This window comes from Cannabis sativa, chromosome 7 (assembly GCF_029168945.1).
Source record: "Cannabis sativa cultivar Pink pepper isolate KNU-18-1 chromosome 7, ASM2916894v1, whole genome shotgun sequence".
Taxonomy (NCBI): domain Eukaryota; kingdom Viridiplantae; phylum Streptophyta; class Magnoliopsida; order Rosales; family Cannabaceae; genus Cannabis; species Cannabis sativa.
The window spans coordinates 1,758,514-1,777,467 of record NC_083607.1 but is presented as its reverse complement, the minus strand read 5'-3'; the positions used below and the strand labels follow the sequence as shown (position 1 = coordinate 1,777,467).

The 18,954-nt window shown below is 27.8% G+C and overlaps 2 protein-coding genes across 3 annotated transcripts; both read right to left on the bottom strand.

Annotated features, from left to right (window-relative positions):
• Nucleotides 1–639: 639 nt before the first annotated feature.
• On the bottom strand, nt 640–3,735 carry LOC115698247 (uncharacterized). Of its 2 annotated transcripts, XM_061101731.1 has the most exons (7): nt 2,776–3,735; nt 2,128–2,238; nt 1,919–2,035; nt 1,618–1,781; nt 1,298–1,499; nt 1,019–1,208; nt 640–893 (listed from the first exon to the last, which is right to left on the bottom strand). In XM_061101731.1, exons 1-6 carry the CDS (start codon nt 3,154–3,156, stop codon nt 1,023–1,025), a joined length of 1,161 nt encoding a protein of 386 aa, XP_060957714.1. In that variant the 5' UTR covers nt 3,157–3,735; the 3' UTR covers nt 640–893; nt 1,019–1,022. The 2 variants fall into 2 exon arrangements, with proteins under 2 accessions (XP_060957714.1, XP_030481307.2); XM_030625447.2 differs by having other exon boundaries at nt 640–1,208.
• A 13,655-nt stretch (nt 3,736–17,390) lies between these two features.
• On the bottom strand, nt 17,391–18,492 carry LOC133029115 (uncharacterized). The gene is made up of 3 exons (XM_061101593.1): nt 18,278–18,492; nt 17,870–18,190; nt 17,391–17,760 (listed from the first exon to the last, which is right to left on the bottom strand). Exons 1-3 carry the CDS (start codon nt 18,353–18,355, stop codon nt 17,650–17,652), a joined length of 510 nt encoding a protein of 169 aa, XP_060957576.1. The 5' UTR covers nt 18,356–18,492; the 3' UTR covers nt 17,391–17,649.
• Between the last annotated feature and the right edge of the window lie 462 nt (nt 18,493–18,954).

Sequence of the window (18,954 nt, the reverse complement as noted above, 5' to 3'; positions counted from 1 at the left end):
CTTCAATTTTAAATTTTATAATAGCATTGCTATTAGGCACTAATAATACTCAACACTCCCATAAATATATCAATTTTTGTGACTCTATGGTATAGCACACTTCTATGTTACCTCAAATTGACAAGATTTAGGTGTTTTATCTTAATTTTTTTTCTTAACGACAGTGTTCATTAAAATTATAGTTAAATTAACACTCTCTTGTAATTTTTTGAAAAATTTATAATACTTTACAATAACAAAAATAGAATTTAAACAACTTGTACCACCCATTTTTTTTTTCTTATACACTCGTGAAAACAACTGTTTTGAACTTTTTATTTTCTTGTGTAAACTATTCAAAATTTCTCAAAATTTTATACAAAGTTCATTATAACTATAATAAACACCATCATAACTTAAAAATCAAAATTAAAGGTAGAGAGGCTCTCAATAAATATTTAGTTCGGCCCCGCAACATACACATAATGTACTCATCAAAATAGCCTCAAACCACTCCACCCGCACAGCGAACACCTTACTATTAAAATATCTCAATTGTTTATATATATATGGTTCCATTCTAGTTCACTTTTCAAATATGTTAATGCACACTCAATACCTATTTGTCCCACTCTCAAAAAGGCCTATAAGAAAGGTGGATGAGTTTGTAACTTATTCTGTTTGTACAACCTTAGAAGGGTCCATTGCTTTTGTCATCATCTTTACTTAGCAAACACATCAAAACAAAGTCACTCTCAAACTCAATGGTGGTCACTAACATCACAGCTCAACCCCATGTGAAAACAAAGACTAATCAAAAGCATATTTTCAGATCCTCACAATCCAATCCAATCCAAACACACACCAAATGTTGTTGTTGATGATGATTCTCTCATATATCAATCATACTCCAACTAATCCATAACCAAAACAAAAAAGACACCAAAATTTCAAAACCTACAAAAAAAGGTGTCATATCTATATGACTGATATATAATATCCTACTTGTAATCTTTGGCAAAAGAGACAAGATAAATACCATTTTATAACTTCAAAGTGAGGTCAATATTTTCATCATCACCATTAGTACTCTTTTGTTTTTCAACTGCTACTTCATGGTGATTTTCCTTTGTTGGTGGTGGTGGGAACAAGTTGTGTAAAGGCACAAGTTGTTCGGTTGATGAGCCACTAAGAAACCCATGTTGGAAAATTGGCTCTTCTACACTTCCCTTTTAAGAAAATTAAAGAGTGTTAGAACAAAGAACAAGAACAAGAATGAGAAAATAGACAAGTTTAGTGAATTGTTTTAATCTCTCACTTGAATTGGGATTGTTCCAAAATTGTGTGGATTGATGTAGTTTGGGAATGGTTGATAAAATGAGCCAAGACTCAACTTTGAAGCTGAAGATGTTGTTGGATAACCGAGCGCGAGAAAATCTTCTTTCGAAACTGTGTTGTTTTCTCTGGTGTTTAGCTTTGGAACTGAAGTTGGGCATGAAGAAGAAGAAGGGTATTCATCTCTGAAAAATATTACAAACACAAAATGAAAAAAACCATGATGAACAAACATAACATGTGTTGTTGTTGTATAGCAACATATATCAATATAAAGGAGCCTATATAACAATATAATCTAACCTGAAATGTGAGCTGATATGTTCTGGATTGAAGAAAGTTACTTCATTTCCATATGATGATGATCCATCTCCTATAGTTGGAGTAAAAAAAGTTGGTTTCTTTAAGTTGAAAGAGGGAACTGATGGATTCTCTGCAAAGGGGTATTGCCTCTTTTTCGAAATCATCTGAAGAACATATTAACCAGATCAACTACTACTAAGAACATAATGAGTATCCAAATCCATGTTGAAATAATGAAAAAACCAGTTTGTTTTCGCCTTTTCGGTATAGAATCAAGTTGAAAGAGAATGAACAAGCAAACCTCTTCTTTCTCCTGCTGAACATGTTGTGTATAGTTGCTATTGTAGCTTTGGTTTGAAGGGGGCTCTATATGATAATACAACTGAGAAGGCACAAAAGTTGATGATGGGGCAATCACCTACAAATTCAACAAATTAAAACCAAAGAAAACTCACCAATAAAAACTACTACTAACACAATGAGTGTTTTAAATCTTTAACAGGGCAAAACCTTGTCTTTCTCTTGCCAAACATGTAATGATGAAGAAGAATAGTTGGTATAATGTGGATCCATTTGAAAGTTCACTTCTGGTGCCACCCAAGTTGATCTTGGCATATTCACCTAAAAACATGTTCAACAAAATCAAAATTCCTATAAATAAATCAATATTAAAGAAAACCCATCACTTAAAGTCTACCTAAGTACATGAGTAAGAACCTAGATTCAAATTCAATGTACAAAAGCAAAAATATTCACATTCACTTAAAACATGTTCAACAAATCAAAATTCCAATATCAAAGAAAACCCATCACTTAACTTTAGCTAAGTACATGAGTAAGAATCTAGAATCAAATCAAAAGTACAAAAGCAAAACTAATTCATTATTCACTTAAAACATGCTCAACAAATCAAATTTCCAATATCAAAGAAAACCCATTACTTAACACTAGCTAAGTACATGAGTAAGAACCTAGATTCAATCCAATGTACAAAAGCAAAACTAATTCACATTCACTTAAAACATGTTCAACACATCAAAATTCCAATATCAAAGAAAACCCATCACTTTAACACTAGCAAAGTACATGAATGTGTGTGTGAAAACCCAAGATTCAAATCCAATGTACAAAAGCAAAAATAACTTATATATTATATACCATTGAATAGTAAGGGGGCTGATATTGGGGTGGTAATGGAACTGGTGGTTGTGGTGGTGGTGGTGGTGGTGGTGGTCTTTGAGCCAAATCAGAAAGAGCCCAAATGGGGTTGTTATAAGTATGAGTATTCTCTTCCTTATGAACACTAAACAACTCAGAAGAACAATCTCTTTGTTGAGCCAATTGATCAGAAGAAGAAACAGGTTGACCACCATTCTTGATATTCTTATTCTTATTCTGTTCTTCTGATATGATTTTCTCAAGCTGTGCCACACCAAGTCCTCTTTGTGGGGCTTTGTTTTTCTTCTTTGATCCTTTTCCAACGCTACCACTACCACTACTACTACACATTTGATCTTGGTAATGATCCTCTTGAGCCATTATAAACAAATCTAATTCCAACTCATTGAAAAAAAAAAAAGAAGCTCAAATTCAATGGTGTTAGTTATGTAAAAATCGAATCTTTAATCCAAAAAAAATTCAACAGATTTGTTTTGAAACTAATCTGAAAATGAAAAACAAAGATAAACCCAGATTAAAATTCGGAAAATTTAAGAAAACCCAGTTGTTTGTTTGTCCTAAAGATCAAGAGTAACACCCCCAAATGAGAAAAAAAAAAAAAGGAAAATCTTAAAGATACAGTCTTTATCTTGTTTGTCGCCCAAAACCTCGCTCCACTCCTTATTTGGATCCTAAGCCGACTCTCATGAAAGTGTGTGTGTGTACAGTGAGAGACAACACAGCACAGAGGTTTTCTCTCTCTAAATCAAATGAAAGAGAGAGAGAGCCAATAATGGGTTAGAGAAATGAGTAGAGAGGTTTGTTTGTTTGATATTGGTTTGTGTAAAATTAATATTAATAATAATAATAATATTGTCTTCTTCATTGTTTATTTCATTCTTGTGGGCCCCACACAACACATGCATAATTGCATACAATTCTTCACCACTACTTTATAAAGTAGAGTTGTACATATTTGGAAAGTTATGTGTATTTGAAATTGAGTGTAATTAAATGGAATTATAAAGTTTAGGGTATTTGTTTAATTATATAATTAATTATAGGTTAAATGGTGTATAAGTATTTAAAATTTTAATTTATAAACAATTTAAATTTAATATTTATTTTTAACGATATAGTACCTAATATTTATAAAATTATAATTTTTTCTAAATTCGTCAGTACAGATTTCGTTTTGAATTTATTAAAAGAATATTTAGAAGTAATTTATACTGCATGTTTATGTCTAGACTCAATAATTTAGAATATGGACTTCATATGTGTCCTGTTTAAGATAATAACAGAGGTTGTACTGACAAAATTAGAGAAAAATTACAATTTTATAAACTATGAGTACTTATGCCGCTAAAAATAAATATTGAGTTTATAACACTTACAAACTTAAAACTTTAGGTACTTATGCTACTATTTACTCTTAATTATATAGTAATTATGTAATTAGAAATAATTAAAGGATCTTAAGTAAATTGTTCATTTTTTATGACTTCTTATGAGAATGGAGTGTGTGATTACATAAAATTATTATTTTTAGATAATTAATATTAGGCTAATTAGTATTTTTTTCCCCCAAACTTTGACATGTACTAAATCTTGTCCCCTGAACCTTTTTGGTCGTTAAAAATTCTCCCTAAACTATTGAGATTGTTAGATTTAAGGACTTTTGTCTAATTTCATTTAATTTTACTATTTCAGTGATTGTTTATGTACTAAATCATGTTCCCCAAACTTTGACATCTACCAAATCATGCCCCTCAAATTTTGATATATACTAAATCATGCCCCCTAAACTTTCATCCATGTTAGAATTTTTTTTACTAAAATTAAACAAAAGTCCTTAAATCTAACAATCTCAATAGTTTAGGGAGAATTTTCAACGATCTTAAAAGTTCAGAAGGCATAATTTAGTACATGTCAAAGTTCGGGAGAAAAATTCCTAATTGGACTTAATATTATTATACTGTATAATGATTAACTTATTTGACAAATATGTAAATAGTATTTAAAATTTACAAATTGTATTTTAAAATAGAGTGGTTATGTGTAATTAGTAGGATATATAGTAATTATACTATTTGGTAATTATTAGGAATGTTTAAGAATTCTTATGATTTTAATACAAGATTAGTGAAGTATGAACGAATACAAATTTAAAAAAATAATGGAAATAACAACAAAGAGTTAAAACAACAACAATAATTATGAATAACAAGATAATTCAAAATGAGAATTACATAATAGAGTAAAGTTTAGTTTAGCAAACATCATTGATTTATATGAAGTCAATTCTTCAAAGAATGCTTGCCACATTAGTTCAATGCTATTCAAATAATATTTACTCTTTTTTTGAAACAGAATAATATTTACTCTTAAGTCTTCATTAGATTGCTAATGGCTTATCTCATGATTTAGGACTTTAAATCTTGAAATGTTTAAGGTTAACGAAATCCTAGAACAATTTGAAGAAAACTAAAGAACTCTAGAGAGAGAAGGTTTTTTGGAAAGATGGAGACCGAGAGTAAAAAATAAAGGGTAAATACTATTTTGGACCATGTGTTTTGCAAAAGTTACAGATTAGACCCTGTATTTGGTTAAATAACAAAATAGATCCTGTATTTTCTAAAATAGTAAAAATAGGACCCTGAGCTTAATTTTTGACAACTTTTTTTTAATACAACCAACTTGAAGACACTGCTTAATACGAACAGATACAAAAAATGTAAACAGTTTTGTCATATCACTTTTAAATCAGATTATAATTAAACTTTATTTTGACAAAAAATCAATTCAGGGTCTTATTTGTACTATTTTAGAAAATACAGGGTCCATTTTGTCATTTAACAAAACAGAGGGTCTAATTGGTAACTTTTGTAAAACAGAAGGTCCAAAATGGTATTTACCCAAAAATAAGTGATCAAGTTATGTTTGCTCTCTTAACACTCTTATGCAGTTATATAGTGTATGGAACTGTCATTAGTACTAACAGTCTTATATATAGTAAAACATAATATAATTTAGAAAACTTCTATGGTGCCGAAGCACCCTTATCTATTTCGTCATTTATAATTTTTTAGTTAATTTATTTATGGTTGAGTACGCTGTAGTTATTTAAGATCTCTTATAAAATTTTGAGAAATTAATTAGAAAAATTTAACACGCTGAAAAATAAGGTTCAAACATTTTGTTGCATACGTAACTCATTATTTTACACACGTGTAAAATAGATTATTTGAACGTTACTTTATATACTATAAATTATTATAAATTTTTCAGTACGTCTTAAATAACTTTAACATATACATCCATGAAAATAAATTGGACTAAATAAAACTTCTAGTTGCTGAAACAGTAGGAGATGCATCAGTGCATCATTTTGTAAGAGGTGCATTGTCGAATTACTCTATAATTTATATACATATTTAAAATATATACATATAAACTTTAAATTATGTTTCTCTCATGGAAATTAAGTTTTTTCTTGAAAAAAATAATTTAATAGAAATTAAAAAGAAAAATTAGGGTCTTCAAGACTGACAACTTGGTTTTATTTTTTGTATTCTTTACGAGATTTTTTATTTGTATTGAATTTTTAAGATTTTTGTAAGAGAATTTTACTAGTTTACTTACTAATTTTCGTAAGGCGTCCTATTTCATATTTTTAATTATGAATTATGATACCGAACTAGTTTGAATGGTTTCTCTGTTGGGATTTTATGCCCTAAATAAAACACATTACAATCTAATCTGATTTGTTATCAATAAAAGATTAGAAGTCATTTATGTTTACATGTTGTTTTCATGTTTATGGTTTAATATATATGTATATATATACAAAATCTGTTAAGTCCAGAACATATAGTCATTCACAATTACAGTGATGTCAATACAGTGGAATGTGATTGTGATTATATTCTTCGAAAGACAAAGTCCCTGTTTCATCAATGCATTGGATTTACACTGATGTGACAATCAGCGATGAAGTGTACTTACACTTTGCATAAGTATTATGTTATTTTCAGAACATTGGTAAAATATGCTAGTTTAGAATGTATGGAGTATACATTGTACTGGACCGATATTGATCTTGGTTAAGATGTTATAATACCTACCGTTGTATCTTTCCAAGTCAATATCACTAGTTGATCTTAGATCAAAAGATCTTAATCCTGATATGCGTAGGCTCAATCTCAGGAGTGCTATTCATGTTCTTTGATTTGTTAGTTAAGCATACTTTTAGGTCAGGGTGATACGTACATTTTGGGAACATGATAGTATGATTGAGTGGGAGTGCTAAACATAAATATGGAATCTATAGCTTCTATAGGTATTTAGAAGTTAAGTAATGATTTCCTTCGAGCTTGGCTAAATAGATGTAAATGGAAGAGCTCTTGTTTCAGTGATTATATTTTAGTTCACTAAAACATCATTTGCAGGTAGCTTAGTGTTTTAAGGATCAAAATACATTGAGGGGTGAAACGGTAAATTTATCCCTACTCGATGTAAATCATCTATATAGAGGATCTTTAATTATTAAGATTATAACGATGGTTAAATGTGATAGCGTATCTATATGGTGGAACATATAGAGCGTTCTATATGACTGAGACTGCAATTCTAAGTTTATTGCGGGGATGCAACAAGGAATTAATAAGTCAGTGGATTTACTTGGTAAATTCTTGATCTACTTATTGGAAGCTCGGTTATATAGGCCCATGGTCCCCATTCTAGTTGAGACCATACTGCTTGTAAGACTCAGATAATTGATTTTAATTAATCAATTATAATTCTAAAAATTAGACTATGTCTAGTTTATGAATTTTCACTAAGCAAGGACAAAATTGTGAAGAAAAGAGATTTTAGGTTTTATTTATTAATCGGAAGACTTTATTATGTCTAATTAATAATTATATTAAATGACAATATTATTTAATAATTTATTTTAGTTATTAAATAATTATTTTTCAATTTATTCATATAGTATTTGAAAGAGATATTGAATTCATAAATACCTAATTTTATGTATGTATTGCACTTAAATATCGCAAGTTTTAATTTTATCAGCATAAATACCTAAACTTTTAGGTGTCGTTTGGTAACACTTTTGTTTTATAATTTTTTAATCACAAAATGAAAGTAAAATTTTTGTTTTTAAAAATTTTGCTTTTGAAAAACAAAAATGCGTTCAGTAACCACTTTTGTTTTTCAATTTTAAAAACAGAAAACAAAAGTGTGTTCTTTAAAGTTCATTTTTATTTTTATTTTTATTTTTTGATTTTATTTACGTCGAGTCTAGGTCCGGGGTCGGATTTAGGTTCAAGTCAGAGACCGAGTTCAGCGCCAGAACCGTGGGGGGATTTGGGTCCGGTCATGATCGAAGTCCAAGATATTGATTAAGAAAAAAAAAATTGTTTAAAAAAATATTGAAAGTGATTTTTTCTTGTTTTTAAAATTTTGATTCTCAATTAAAAAATTAAAAAGTAAAAACAATTTTATAGAACATGTTTTTGAAAAATATTTTCACTTTTTCAATTTAAAAAACAAAAAACTGATTAAAAAAGTATTACCAAATGACACCTTAATTTTTACAATATAAATACACTATTTTTAATTTTTTGTTGCAACCTTTAGTTTCTGACTTAATTTTATACTCCAAAACTTAAAAGTCATGTATTTTTTAAACTTAAGTATTTAATTTTATGCTACCAATATATATCTCTAATTAAAAATTAAGTATTTATGCTGTCAAAATTAAAAGCTAAGTATTTAAGTAAAACAAATGTATAAATTTATGTATTTATGCCCTTAATATCCTTATTTAAAATACTTTAATCAAATTAAATTATACCTATTTTTATGCTAAATAATGTGTAAAGTTTTCTTAGTATATTATATCATTTTGGTTACTTTTCAGTCACCTCTTGTACCATGTTAGTTATTTCTTAATTATAAATTAAAACTTTACTTATTGCTTTTTCTTTAATGTATAATTTTGTGTTGTTTATTTATTAAAACATAATTACTTAGATATTGTGTTTGTTATTGTATTGTAAATTATTATTTTAGTTACTTTTTTATATTTAGTTACTTTTTAGTAGCAAAAACATAAGAAAAATAATACTTAATATATCATCGTGGGCTTGAGGACCATGAAGTTGATAATATTAAAATCATCATAAATATTAAATCCATGTTAATTAATACATGTTTATTAAATTGGACAGTAATTAAAAATAGTAAAAAAAATACATAAATTATTATTTTTTGTAAAAATATTCAAACTTTTAAATTCAAAAAAGCTTTTTTTTTTTTTTTTTTTTTTTTTTACATTTTTACAGCATTTTATAAAAACAGAAGAAAACTATACAATATAAAAAATACCATATTTTATGTAGATAAAATCTTTAAAACTGTAAAAATATTTAAAATTTCGTATAACTGTATTTTTGTAATTTTTTTGTTGTTTTGTGTCTTTTTTGAAATTATCCCTTAAAAATATAACCTAATAAAGATTATGTATTAATTAATTACTCTTAGTTGAAAACACTCAGGTTATTTTGTGCATCTAATAAATATGGGAGCACAATTATGCTCAAAATAAAAAGAAAAATCCCATCAAAAAAATCAAATTTAATAATCTTTGGACTTTCCTTAAAATGTATAATTAAAAAATACAATATTTGAAACTTGTATATAGAAAAGTACCTTGTTTTAAAAAAAAATTAGAGCAGATTATTTTCTTGGATTACCATTTTTTTAGGAATAAGTTGAAAACTATCCCTTTTTATTATATATTAATTAAATATAACTCTAAAATAATTTTAATTGATAAATACCCTCTTTTATAATCAAAGTACCAAATATAACCTCACATAACTTATTAAAATTATAGTTCTTAATGCACATAATGGGAATATAACCTATAAAACTGGGTATAAATTAAAAAATAGTAAATTAAAAGTAAAAATTAAAATAAGAAATAAAAAGTGAGTATAAAGTGGAATTTCTTCATTTAATTATCAATTGTTATTAATTAACGAGTTTTAAAGAAAAATACTTTCAATGAATTTTTCAATAAAAAGGATATATTTCTATATAACTTTCAAAATGTTGTATTTGTCTATTTTTCATTGATAGAATGATATGTTCTTAAAAAATTTTAAGAGCAATTATGGTAGAAAACGTTTGGTTGGGAGGAATGAAAATATGGGAATAGGAATAGGAATAAGAATGGAATGGAATAAAATTTAAAATGCATAAAAAAATTGATAAAAAAATCATTAATTTTTTTTTTCTTGTTACATTGGAATGATCATTCATTTCTTTTTAAAATGGAATAGCCATTCCACCAAAATGGTGGAAAGAGCATTCCATTAGAATGTCATTCCAATACTTTAAAATGCAACCAAACAAATGATGGAATGAAAATTGTTTCTTTTCCATTCTATTTCATTTCATTACCTCCAACCAAACGCCACCTAAGTTTTCGACACTTGAAAGAAATAATATTTAATTTTTTTTTATAATTGTCTACTTACCATTAATTTTTAACAAATTATAAATTAATCTTATGATACCGAAACCGAAATTCAAAACAACCAATTGAAAGTTTAAACTTTATTTTCGGTACAATGAACATGAATCGTTTGAAATTTTTCAAAATGATAAAATATTTACGATAACTACAATTATACGTTATCATATTAAAAAATAATTATAATTATAAGTTTTCAAAAATATAACTTTTTCTAAAAAGATTATTTTATGGAAAAAATTTAGAAAAAAAGTTAAAAAAAATATGAGAAAAATAGTATAAAGTAACTGGTTACCCTTTAATTATCCTAAAAGTTACTGGTTACCCTTACATAATTTTCTCATATTTTTTAACTTTTTCTTAAGTTTTTCTCATAAAATAACCTTTTTTTAAAAAAAAAATTGTACACATAAAAACCCAAAAAATTTGTAATTTCCCCTTTAAATTTAAACAATTCGACAAAATAAGTGTATAAAATAATATATATCACATACAATAATTATACACACATGTCATAAAATGGGTCATACGGTAAACTCATCATTTTTGGGCCCAATATTTTAAAATTTGAATAAATTTTACGAATTTTGCATTGCACATCACCAAAAAAAAAAAAAAAAAAACTCTTCTCAACAATTGTTTTTAGGAATAATTATATAAAATACCATTCTTTATAAACTATTTTTACGTTTAAAGATTTTTTTTACATTTTTATGGTATTTTATAAAAACAGTAAAAAAATAATACATAAAAGTAACAAGAAAATAACACTTAAACAATATCAAAACAACAACATAAAATAATATACAAATAACAAAAAATTAATAAAAAAGCAACATGAAAATACCGTATTTTTTATAAATAAAAAAATATAAATCATAAAAATATTTAAAATTCTGTGAAATCATATTTTAATAATTTTTTTATTATTTTGTGTATTTATGAAATAATTCTATTTTTTTAGAGGAAATTACACTATATACCCTTTTTATATTGTTCTCTTTTATTTTTACCTTCTTTTTTAAAGTTTATCATTTTTACCTCTTTTTTTAAACATTGTACCAATTTTGCCCCTGTCACTTCAAGATACTCTTCATGTGACTCTCTTATGTCAGGGTATTTTGGGTACAATACATATAAAAAGAGGTATGTTTCAATTAAATATAAAATTAAAAGTAAATTTGATCAATTGATTAATAAAAGTGGTATTTTTCAACTTACCCTATTTTTTTATATCAAAGTCTCCCTTACAAATAAGGTTTAATTTCCATAGACATATGTTGCTCCCTTATGTATAAATAACCTTAAAAGTAAAGCTCAAAACTCACTTGTAATAATAATGAATATACTCGTATGTACCTTGTGTTTTTTCAAAAAACAAATTTAGTTTTTAGTATTTTAAAATAATACATATTTAGTGCCTTCAAGTCAAATTAATTAAACTACTCTCAATTATATATAATTAAATAATTAAATAAATTTGTAGCTCTTATAATTGAAGAAAGTTTAGTTGTATTAACAAAATTTAATTGATTAAATACAAGTTTAAAATATTAAATATGTACAATTTTAAAATATAGGACACTTAAATCCATTTTATTTTTTTATTGAAAGAGAAAAAAATTCAAACTTTACATCTCTTTTTAAGGAGATGTGTAATATCATTAAACTATATATTTATAACCACAAAGTTAAAACCACTTAAATGGAGTATTTTTTTTAGTGCAAATATTTTTAAGAGGATGTGTGTTGGTATTTTAATGATGGAGTAGATAGGTTGTGGTGACTACATGTGAAGAAAAATCATGCAACCTATCAATTTTTTTTGGAAATGATAAATAAAATGGAATAGAAGGGACAACACATGATAAAGGAAGCCATCCCTCTTTTGGTTCCCATCACATAATAATGGATTTATTTAGGTGGCACTATATTATAAGTTATAGCTTTGTCATTTTGAATATTATCTTGCCATGTCCCAAAAGTTTATCAAGGCATGCACAACTTTAATTTCTATTCACAACCCTTCACACACACATATATATAAATATAATATAAGAAATTTATGTAGGAGACCCTCCTACAAAGTCATTTCGGTAGCGCTTTATTTGTTTCGGTATTTAAGAGATTTTTTAATTTTTTTTTATAATTACGTTTGTATAGCTATTTAGGACTACTTGTAAATTTTTAAAAAATTCCAGATAATTTACGGTGCTGAAAATAAAGTTTAAACAGTTACTTACCACGCGTAAAAGAAAAAACAGTTGTGCTTATAACAAAATATACAAATTTTATTTTTAGTATTGTGAACTACTCGGAATATTCTGAAAATTTACAGGTGGTCTTAAATAATTATAACATATACAGAATCATGAAAAAAAAAATTAATTTATTTTTTAGATACCGAAATAGATAGAGAATCTACTAAAACACTATTTTAAGAGAGTGTGTACGGTAGACTTATGATATAATATAGGCTAATTATAATTTTTATCCTTGAACTTTGACATATACTAAATCATATCCCCTGAACTTTTAAGGTCATTAAAAATGTCCCATGAACTATTGAGATTGTTGGATTTAATGACTTTTTTCTAATTTTAGTAAAAAAGTCTAACATGGATGAAAGTTCAGATGATATAATTTAGTACATGTCAAAGTTCGAGAGACATGATTTGGTAGATATCAAAGTTTGAGAGCATGATTTAGTACATAAACAATCTTTGAAATAGTAGAATTGAATAAAATTTGACAAAAATCCTTAAATCCAACAATTTCAATAGTTCAGGGAGTATTTTTAACGACCTAAAAAGTTCAGGGGCATGATTTAGTACATGTCAAAGTTCAGGAGCAAAATTCTTAATTAGCCTATAATATATATAAATATATAATTCTTCTAATGTGGGGAATTTAAAAGAGACTCTATTTATAAGGCATTTAATATGGATAGAACCTACATGATTGAGTGGGTAGTAATATGAGGGTGCACATTTAGTTTTGTGGGTTTAGTTATAGAGATTATTATAATTCACACTTCTTAGACAGTGTATTTTTAAACCCACTTCTTTTTATGCTTGGAACCCACATGGAGTTCTTGACCAAAGAGGTAAGTTCTGAATGAATTGAGGTGGGTTTGGTTGGGAGGAATGAAAATATAGGAATATTAGGAATGAGAATGGGAATAAGAATAGGAATTGAATGGAATAAAATTTAAAATGCATAAAAACAATTGATAAAAAGATCATTAAATTTTTTCTTTTGTTACATTGGAATGGTCTTTCATTTCTTTTTAAAATGAAATAGTCATTCCACCAAAATGGTAGAAAGAACATTCCAATACTTTAAAATGCAACCTAAGTGTTTTCAAGAAAGCCTAACTTACTTCAATCAATAATTTTTTCACAACGACACTCTTGAGTGTGGGTTTGTTTAACAAAGTCCCACACCATTGCAATGCAACAAACATCAAAAAAATCAAGACTTTCTCTAATGTTGGGTCTTCTTCAACATGAGTTTTTGTAACAAACTCATTTTTTTCACAATTTATAAGAAGATTTGGTCTACACAATTCTTTAGAAAGAAAAAAATACTCCAATTTTTATCCAATGCAATCGTTATAGTGTGGGTCTTACCACTTTTTAATAGATATTACAATGAGTACTAAATAAATTTAACTATAAATATAAATTTAAAAAATATTAAACCATTAAATTGTAATCCGATGATGAATATGTGATCATCATGCCCACATAAAGTAAATTAAATGAGATTATTTTGCAAATTATAATATTTCACATTGTTAGTTTGATAAATTTTTTACTGAACGTAATATAAAGCAAAACATATCCTACAACTGCAAGTTCTTCGCTCCGTTGAGTTGTTGACATTTTTAATTCTACATCCATATTTATGTTTTTATGTGTAAAAAATAATTATAATAATCATTAATCTATATTTACATATAATAAAATAAAATGTAAGTTTTTTTTTTTTGGATTAAATTATTCATGCAACACTTTGACCAACATTATTATTATTAGCACCTCTATATTGAAAAATAATACATTATTAATTGGGAAACAACACTAGTAAACAATAGAATGTTATAGAAGTTAGAACCCTAATTAATTACAATAACCAAATATTTCCTTGAGAAAATGTAAAATGTATATAATATTAATTAAATTCCATATAAACAGGATTATTGTTTAGGATAAAGTTATTAGCTTATATAATTATAATGACCAAATCCAAAACATTGGTCCATGCAATTTTATGCTTATTATTGTATATATCACATGTTTTTACACTCTCTATAATTGTCACTCCCTAGGTATACCTTCATCTACATGGGTACAACAATATATATTTTTTTTTTTTCATATAATATACATACATATATTTGTATATATATTTTTAGATTTGTATAAGTAAAAATATTATTTATTTATTGTGTTGGTTAACTAGTTTTCCATTTTCTTAAAAAAAAAAAAAACAATTGTATATGTATCATAGCTTGGTGTATAATTTGGACATAAAAATTATTATTGTCTATTTGTAATTGTCAATAAAACATTGTAAAATTTGAAAAAATATATGAGTAAATATGCGAGGGTAAGTCTACAGTGCACCTCTCTTCGTTTCCAAAAATTAATAGTTGTTTTGGTAGACTTCTTTTTCTTTGTTCGATATTTTGGAAAAATATTTACTCCATTTTTTTTTTCATATGTTATAGTTATTTAGAAAAAATTAAGAATAGTTTGTAATTTTATAGAGCTACAAATAAGATTTAAATATTTTATTTCACGTGTAATTATTATTTTTTTTATACGAGGGGTAAGCAGTTATTTGAACCTTATTTCGACTCTATAAACTATTTGAAATTATTGAAAAATTTATAGGCTGTCATAAATAACTAACACGTATACGATTATGAAAAAAAAAATATACATTAAAAAACTCTCATGAATGCCAAAATAAGTAAGAAATCTACGAAAACATTCTTCTGGGGTTGCGCTATTAAAATTCCTATATATGAAAAATTGTGGAAATGTTCGCTCCTGCTTCAAGCTTTTGTTGGGCATCTACCCACAAATTTATGACTCTAATATGTCATTTTGATTGTTTCTTGGAACGACGTCTAATAATCTCACAGACTAATACGAGTCTTTTCAGAATACTTTGTTCTAATCATACACTTCCTAGGAAATTTTTATTCACGAAGGTTACTTCTCATGAGACTACTCTAGGTTAAGCTTGTTTAACTTTGAAGTTCTTAAATAATGGTTACTCCTTAGCATATACGATATATAATACCTATCAATTTATTTAAACTTTCGTCGTGATATATAGTCTCATACCTATACAATAAAATCATCACATTTGACATTTTTCAAGTGATTGGGGAATATACTCAATTTTTCTCAGATGATTTACTATCACAGTTCTAAATATTCAAATGCACTAGAGTATGTTTCAATATTTTTCCTATTATAAAATAGTTGTTTAATTAATTTAATTATTAACAATAATATATATAATAAAAACACATCATTATTGTATATTTATTTAATAATGTGCGTACGTACGTGATCATGAAGTTAAAATATAGTTCATGATTTTGATAATTAAAAGATGATCATATGCACGGTTGGAATAATAATAATAATAATAATAATAATAATAATAAAAAAAAAATTATTGTAGATTTGTTTTTTCATTGATCATTTTAATAAAACATATATATATTCTCTATCAATTCTCAATATTTTAGTGCAAGATGCTAACAAAAAGACATCAAACAAGTGATTTGCAGTATCTTTAAAAAAATATAAAAGTAAATTAATATATCTAATTATTGAGTTCGTGTGCCCCTATCACTACAACATTCAGGAGCAATAGCGGCGGGCCCCTCGGCCGCTATTGCTCCATTTTTTGGCCGCTAAAGGGCAATAGCGGCGGACCTCGGCCGCTATTGGTCCGCCGCTATTGCTTGGCCGCTATTAATAGTATTAGCGGCCAAAAACTGGTTCCGCCGCTAATACTATTAATAGCGGCGGAGTAGAGCGGCGGACCCCGCCGCTATTGCCCCGTGTCGACTTCGTGTTTCGAGGCGACACGGAGCAATACGGCGGGGTCCCGCCGCTATTGCTCCGCCGCTACAAAGACACGCCGAATAAAAAAAAATAATAATTATTTTTAAAAATTTATTTATATTATATATAAATTTATTTATATTATATATATAAATAATTAAATATTTAATAAATAAATCTAATTAATATAATTAAACTAAATATTAATCTTCATTAATAATTAAATATTATTAATAATTTAAAATTGTCTCCAAAGTAATTAACTTTAACATATTAATCTTAATAAAATATTGTCTCAAAATTAAACTAAATTATTACAAAACATAAATAAATTATTCATTAACATCTTCATTCAAGTCTCTAATTATGAAGTCTTGATCCGGATTATTTTCGGTACGAGTCCCCGAAGCTTTGTGGCGGAGAAGGCACATACGCTTGGTCCGATGATAAACCCGGCGTCAAATTACCGAGCTCACTTGGTTGAAAATGGGAGTTGAAAAAAATTGGTTCTCTGCGATGAACTCCCAAATAATCCAAAATCGGCAAAGTTTGAGCCGAGCGGAGGAGACTACGACGGTGTTCGGTATAAGAACCGATTTCCCATTGGCGGAGCGGTATTTGTTATTCTTCGAGGAAATTGCTTTGAGGAAAAGATTGGGGTTCTTCCGCAAAAAATTTTCAAATTCTTCTTTGTGACAAATTTTGGAATTGTTGTTGCGAGGAAGGCTGAAATTGTGGTTGCGTAGGAGGTTGTTGTTCTTTGTTCGGAGGAGCGGCATGACTACGAGAAGACGAACCACCGGGAGATCGCGATTGACTATACGTTTGAACGAAATTGTCAAAGCGTGGGTTAAATATTAGGGCACGTTGTTCGGGCGTCAAATTACCCCCCAAGTGGCACGCATGGGCGAGAATATATACGCCATGGTGCTCATCATTTCGGTAGTCGGTTGGGGAGGCACGCGTTGATTGAGTTTGGGGGATTGGTTTCTTTCCTTTGCCCTTGAGCCTTTTACCCACGCCTCTCTGATAGTCAGATCTTTGGCCTAGAACTGTTTCCATAACGTCAAACTGATAACCAGTATCAGATTCAGATTCAGTTCCAGTATCGCTCTGGGATTGTCGTTCCAGTCGCTTCCTATCAAGCTCCTTGATCAATTCCTCCTATTTAAATCAAAATTATTAGACTATGTAATTAATATAAAATATAAATTTTAATAATAAATCATTTTAATCACTTACATAATCTTTTGCAGCTAATTCATTAACGAAAGTTCCAGACGGTTTTTTCACATGGATCTCCTTCCATGCGTCAACTACATGCTCTCCAGGAGTACCCCCCTATACAAATATAAACAATTAAATTAGTTTATTATAAGAAAAAAATATTATTAACTATTAAAGAATTTTTTTTTATGAAACATTTAACAATTAAAGAATTAATACATACCATTCCGTGGCGTATGGACGCCAACGATTTTGTGCCTTGCGTTGTTGGATATTTCATTAGTTGCCGATTCGATTTATTTTTAGTTGAACGATTCAAAAATGCCTCGCTAACGAACAATTCGCAAACCGGTTTCCAAGTCTCGGTATTCAAGTAGTCAGGGGGGAATTTGAGAACTGTGTCCCAATCTTCTGGTTTTTTGTAATGTTGTTTGAAATGCTTGTGTCTGAGCGTCTTTCGCTCACTATACCGCTCCGCCATCACCGAATATAAAGTCCTCATAAGTAGCTCTCGGTGGGGATTCCCATCGATATCAAAGTAGTACTATGTAATAAAATAATTTAAAATTATGTTAATTTGTAAATGAGGACATAAAATTATTACAACCTTTAATAATTAAAAATTACTCACTCTGATTCGATTGAGCACTTGATCCTTGTATTGTTGGGGTACATCGGAAAAATTTAGATGACCACCCGGGCACAACATGCTCACTTGTTGGCCAAGAAATCGAACATAATTGCTGGCTTCAGTGCCAACTACTTTGCCGGTTTCAAGATCTACCTCCACCGGTAAGGGCTTACCAGCTTCTCTCCTTTTTTTTTCGAGGTTAGCGTTTGCGGCAACCCCACGACCCTTTCTAACCGGAGGTTACTTCTCATGAGACTACTCTAGGTTAAGCTTGTTTAACTTTGAAGTTCTTAAATAATGGTTACTCCTTAGCATATACGATATATAATACCTATCAATTTATTTAAACTTTCGTCGTGATATATAGTCTCATACCTATACAATAAAATCATCACATTTGACATTTTTCAAGTGATTGGGGAATATACTCAATTTTTCTCAGATGATTTACTATCACAGTTCTAAATATTCAAATGCACTAGAGTATGTTTCAATATTTTTCCTATTATAAAATAGTTGTTTAATTAATTTAATTATTAACAATAATATATATAATAAAAACACATCATTATTGTATATTTATTTAATAATGTGCGTACGTACGTGATCATGAAGTTAAAATATAGTTCATGATTTTGATAATTAAAAGATGATCATATGCACGGTTGGAATAATAA

Excerpts from the sequence above, each read along its gene's own strand:
- LOC115698247 (XM_030625447.2), bottom strand. The coding sequence starts at position 3,156 with ATGGCTCAAGAGGATCATTACCAAGATCAAATGTGTAGTAGTAGTGGT. Across the intron at positions 2,036-2,127 it reads TTTGGCAAGAGAAAGACAAG|GTGATTGCCCCATCATCAAC; the intron begins GTTTTGCCCTGT and ends TTGAATTTGTAG. Across the intron at positions 1,782-1,918 it reads TTCAGCAGGAGAAAGAAGAG|ATGATTTCGAAAAAGAGGCA; the intron begins GTTTGCTTGTTC and ends TATGTTCTTCAG.
- LOC133029115 (XM_061101593.1), bottom strand. The coding sequence starts at position 18,355 with ATGTTGTGCCCGGGTGGTCATCTAAATTTTTCCGATGTACCCCAACAA. Across the intron at positions 18,191-18,277 it reads AAGTGCTCAATCGAATCAGA|TACTACTTTGATATCGATGG; the intron begins GTGAGTAATTTT and ends TTTATTACATAG. Across the intron at positions 17,761-17,869 it reads CGTCCATACGCCACGGAATG|GGGGGTACTCCTGGAGAGCA; the intron begins GTATGTATTAAT and ends ATATTTGTATAG.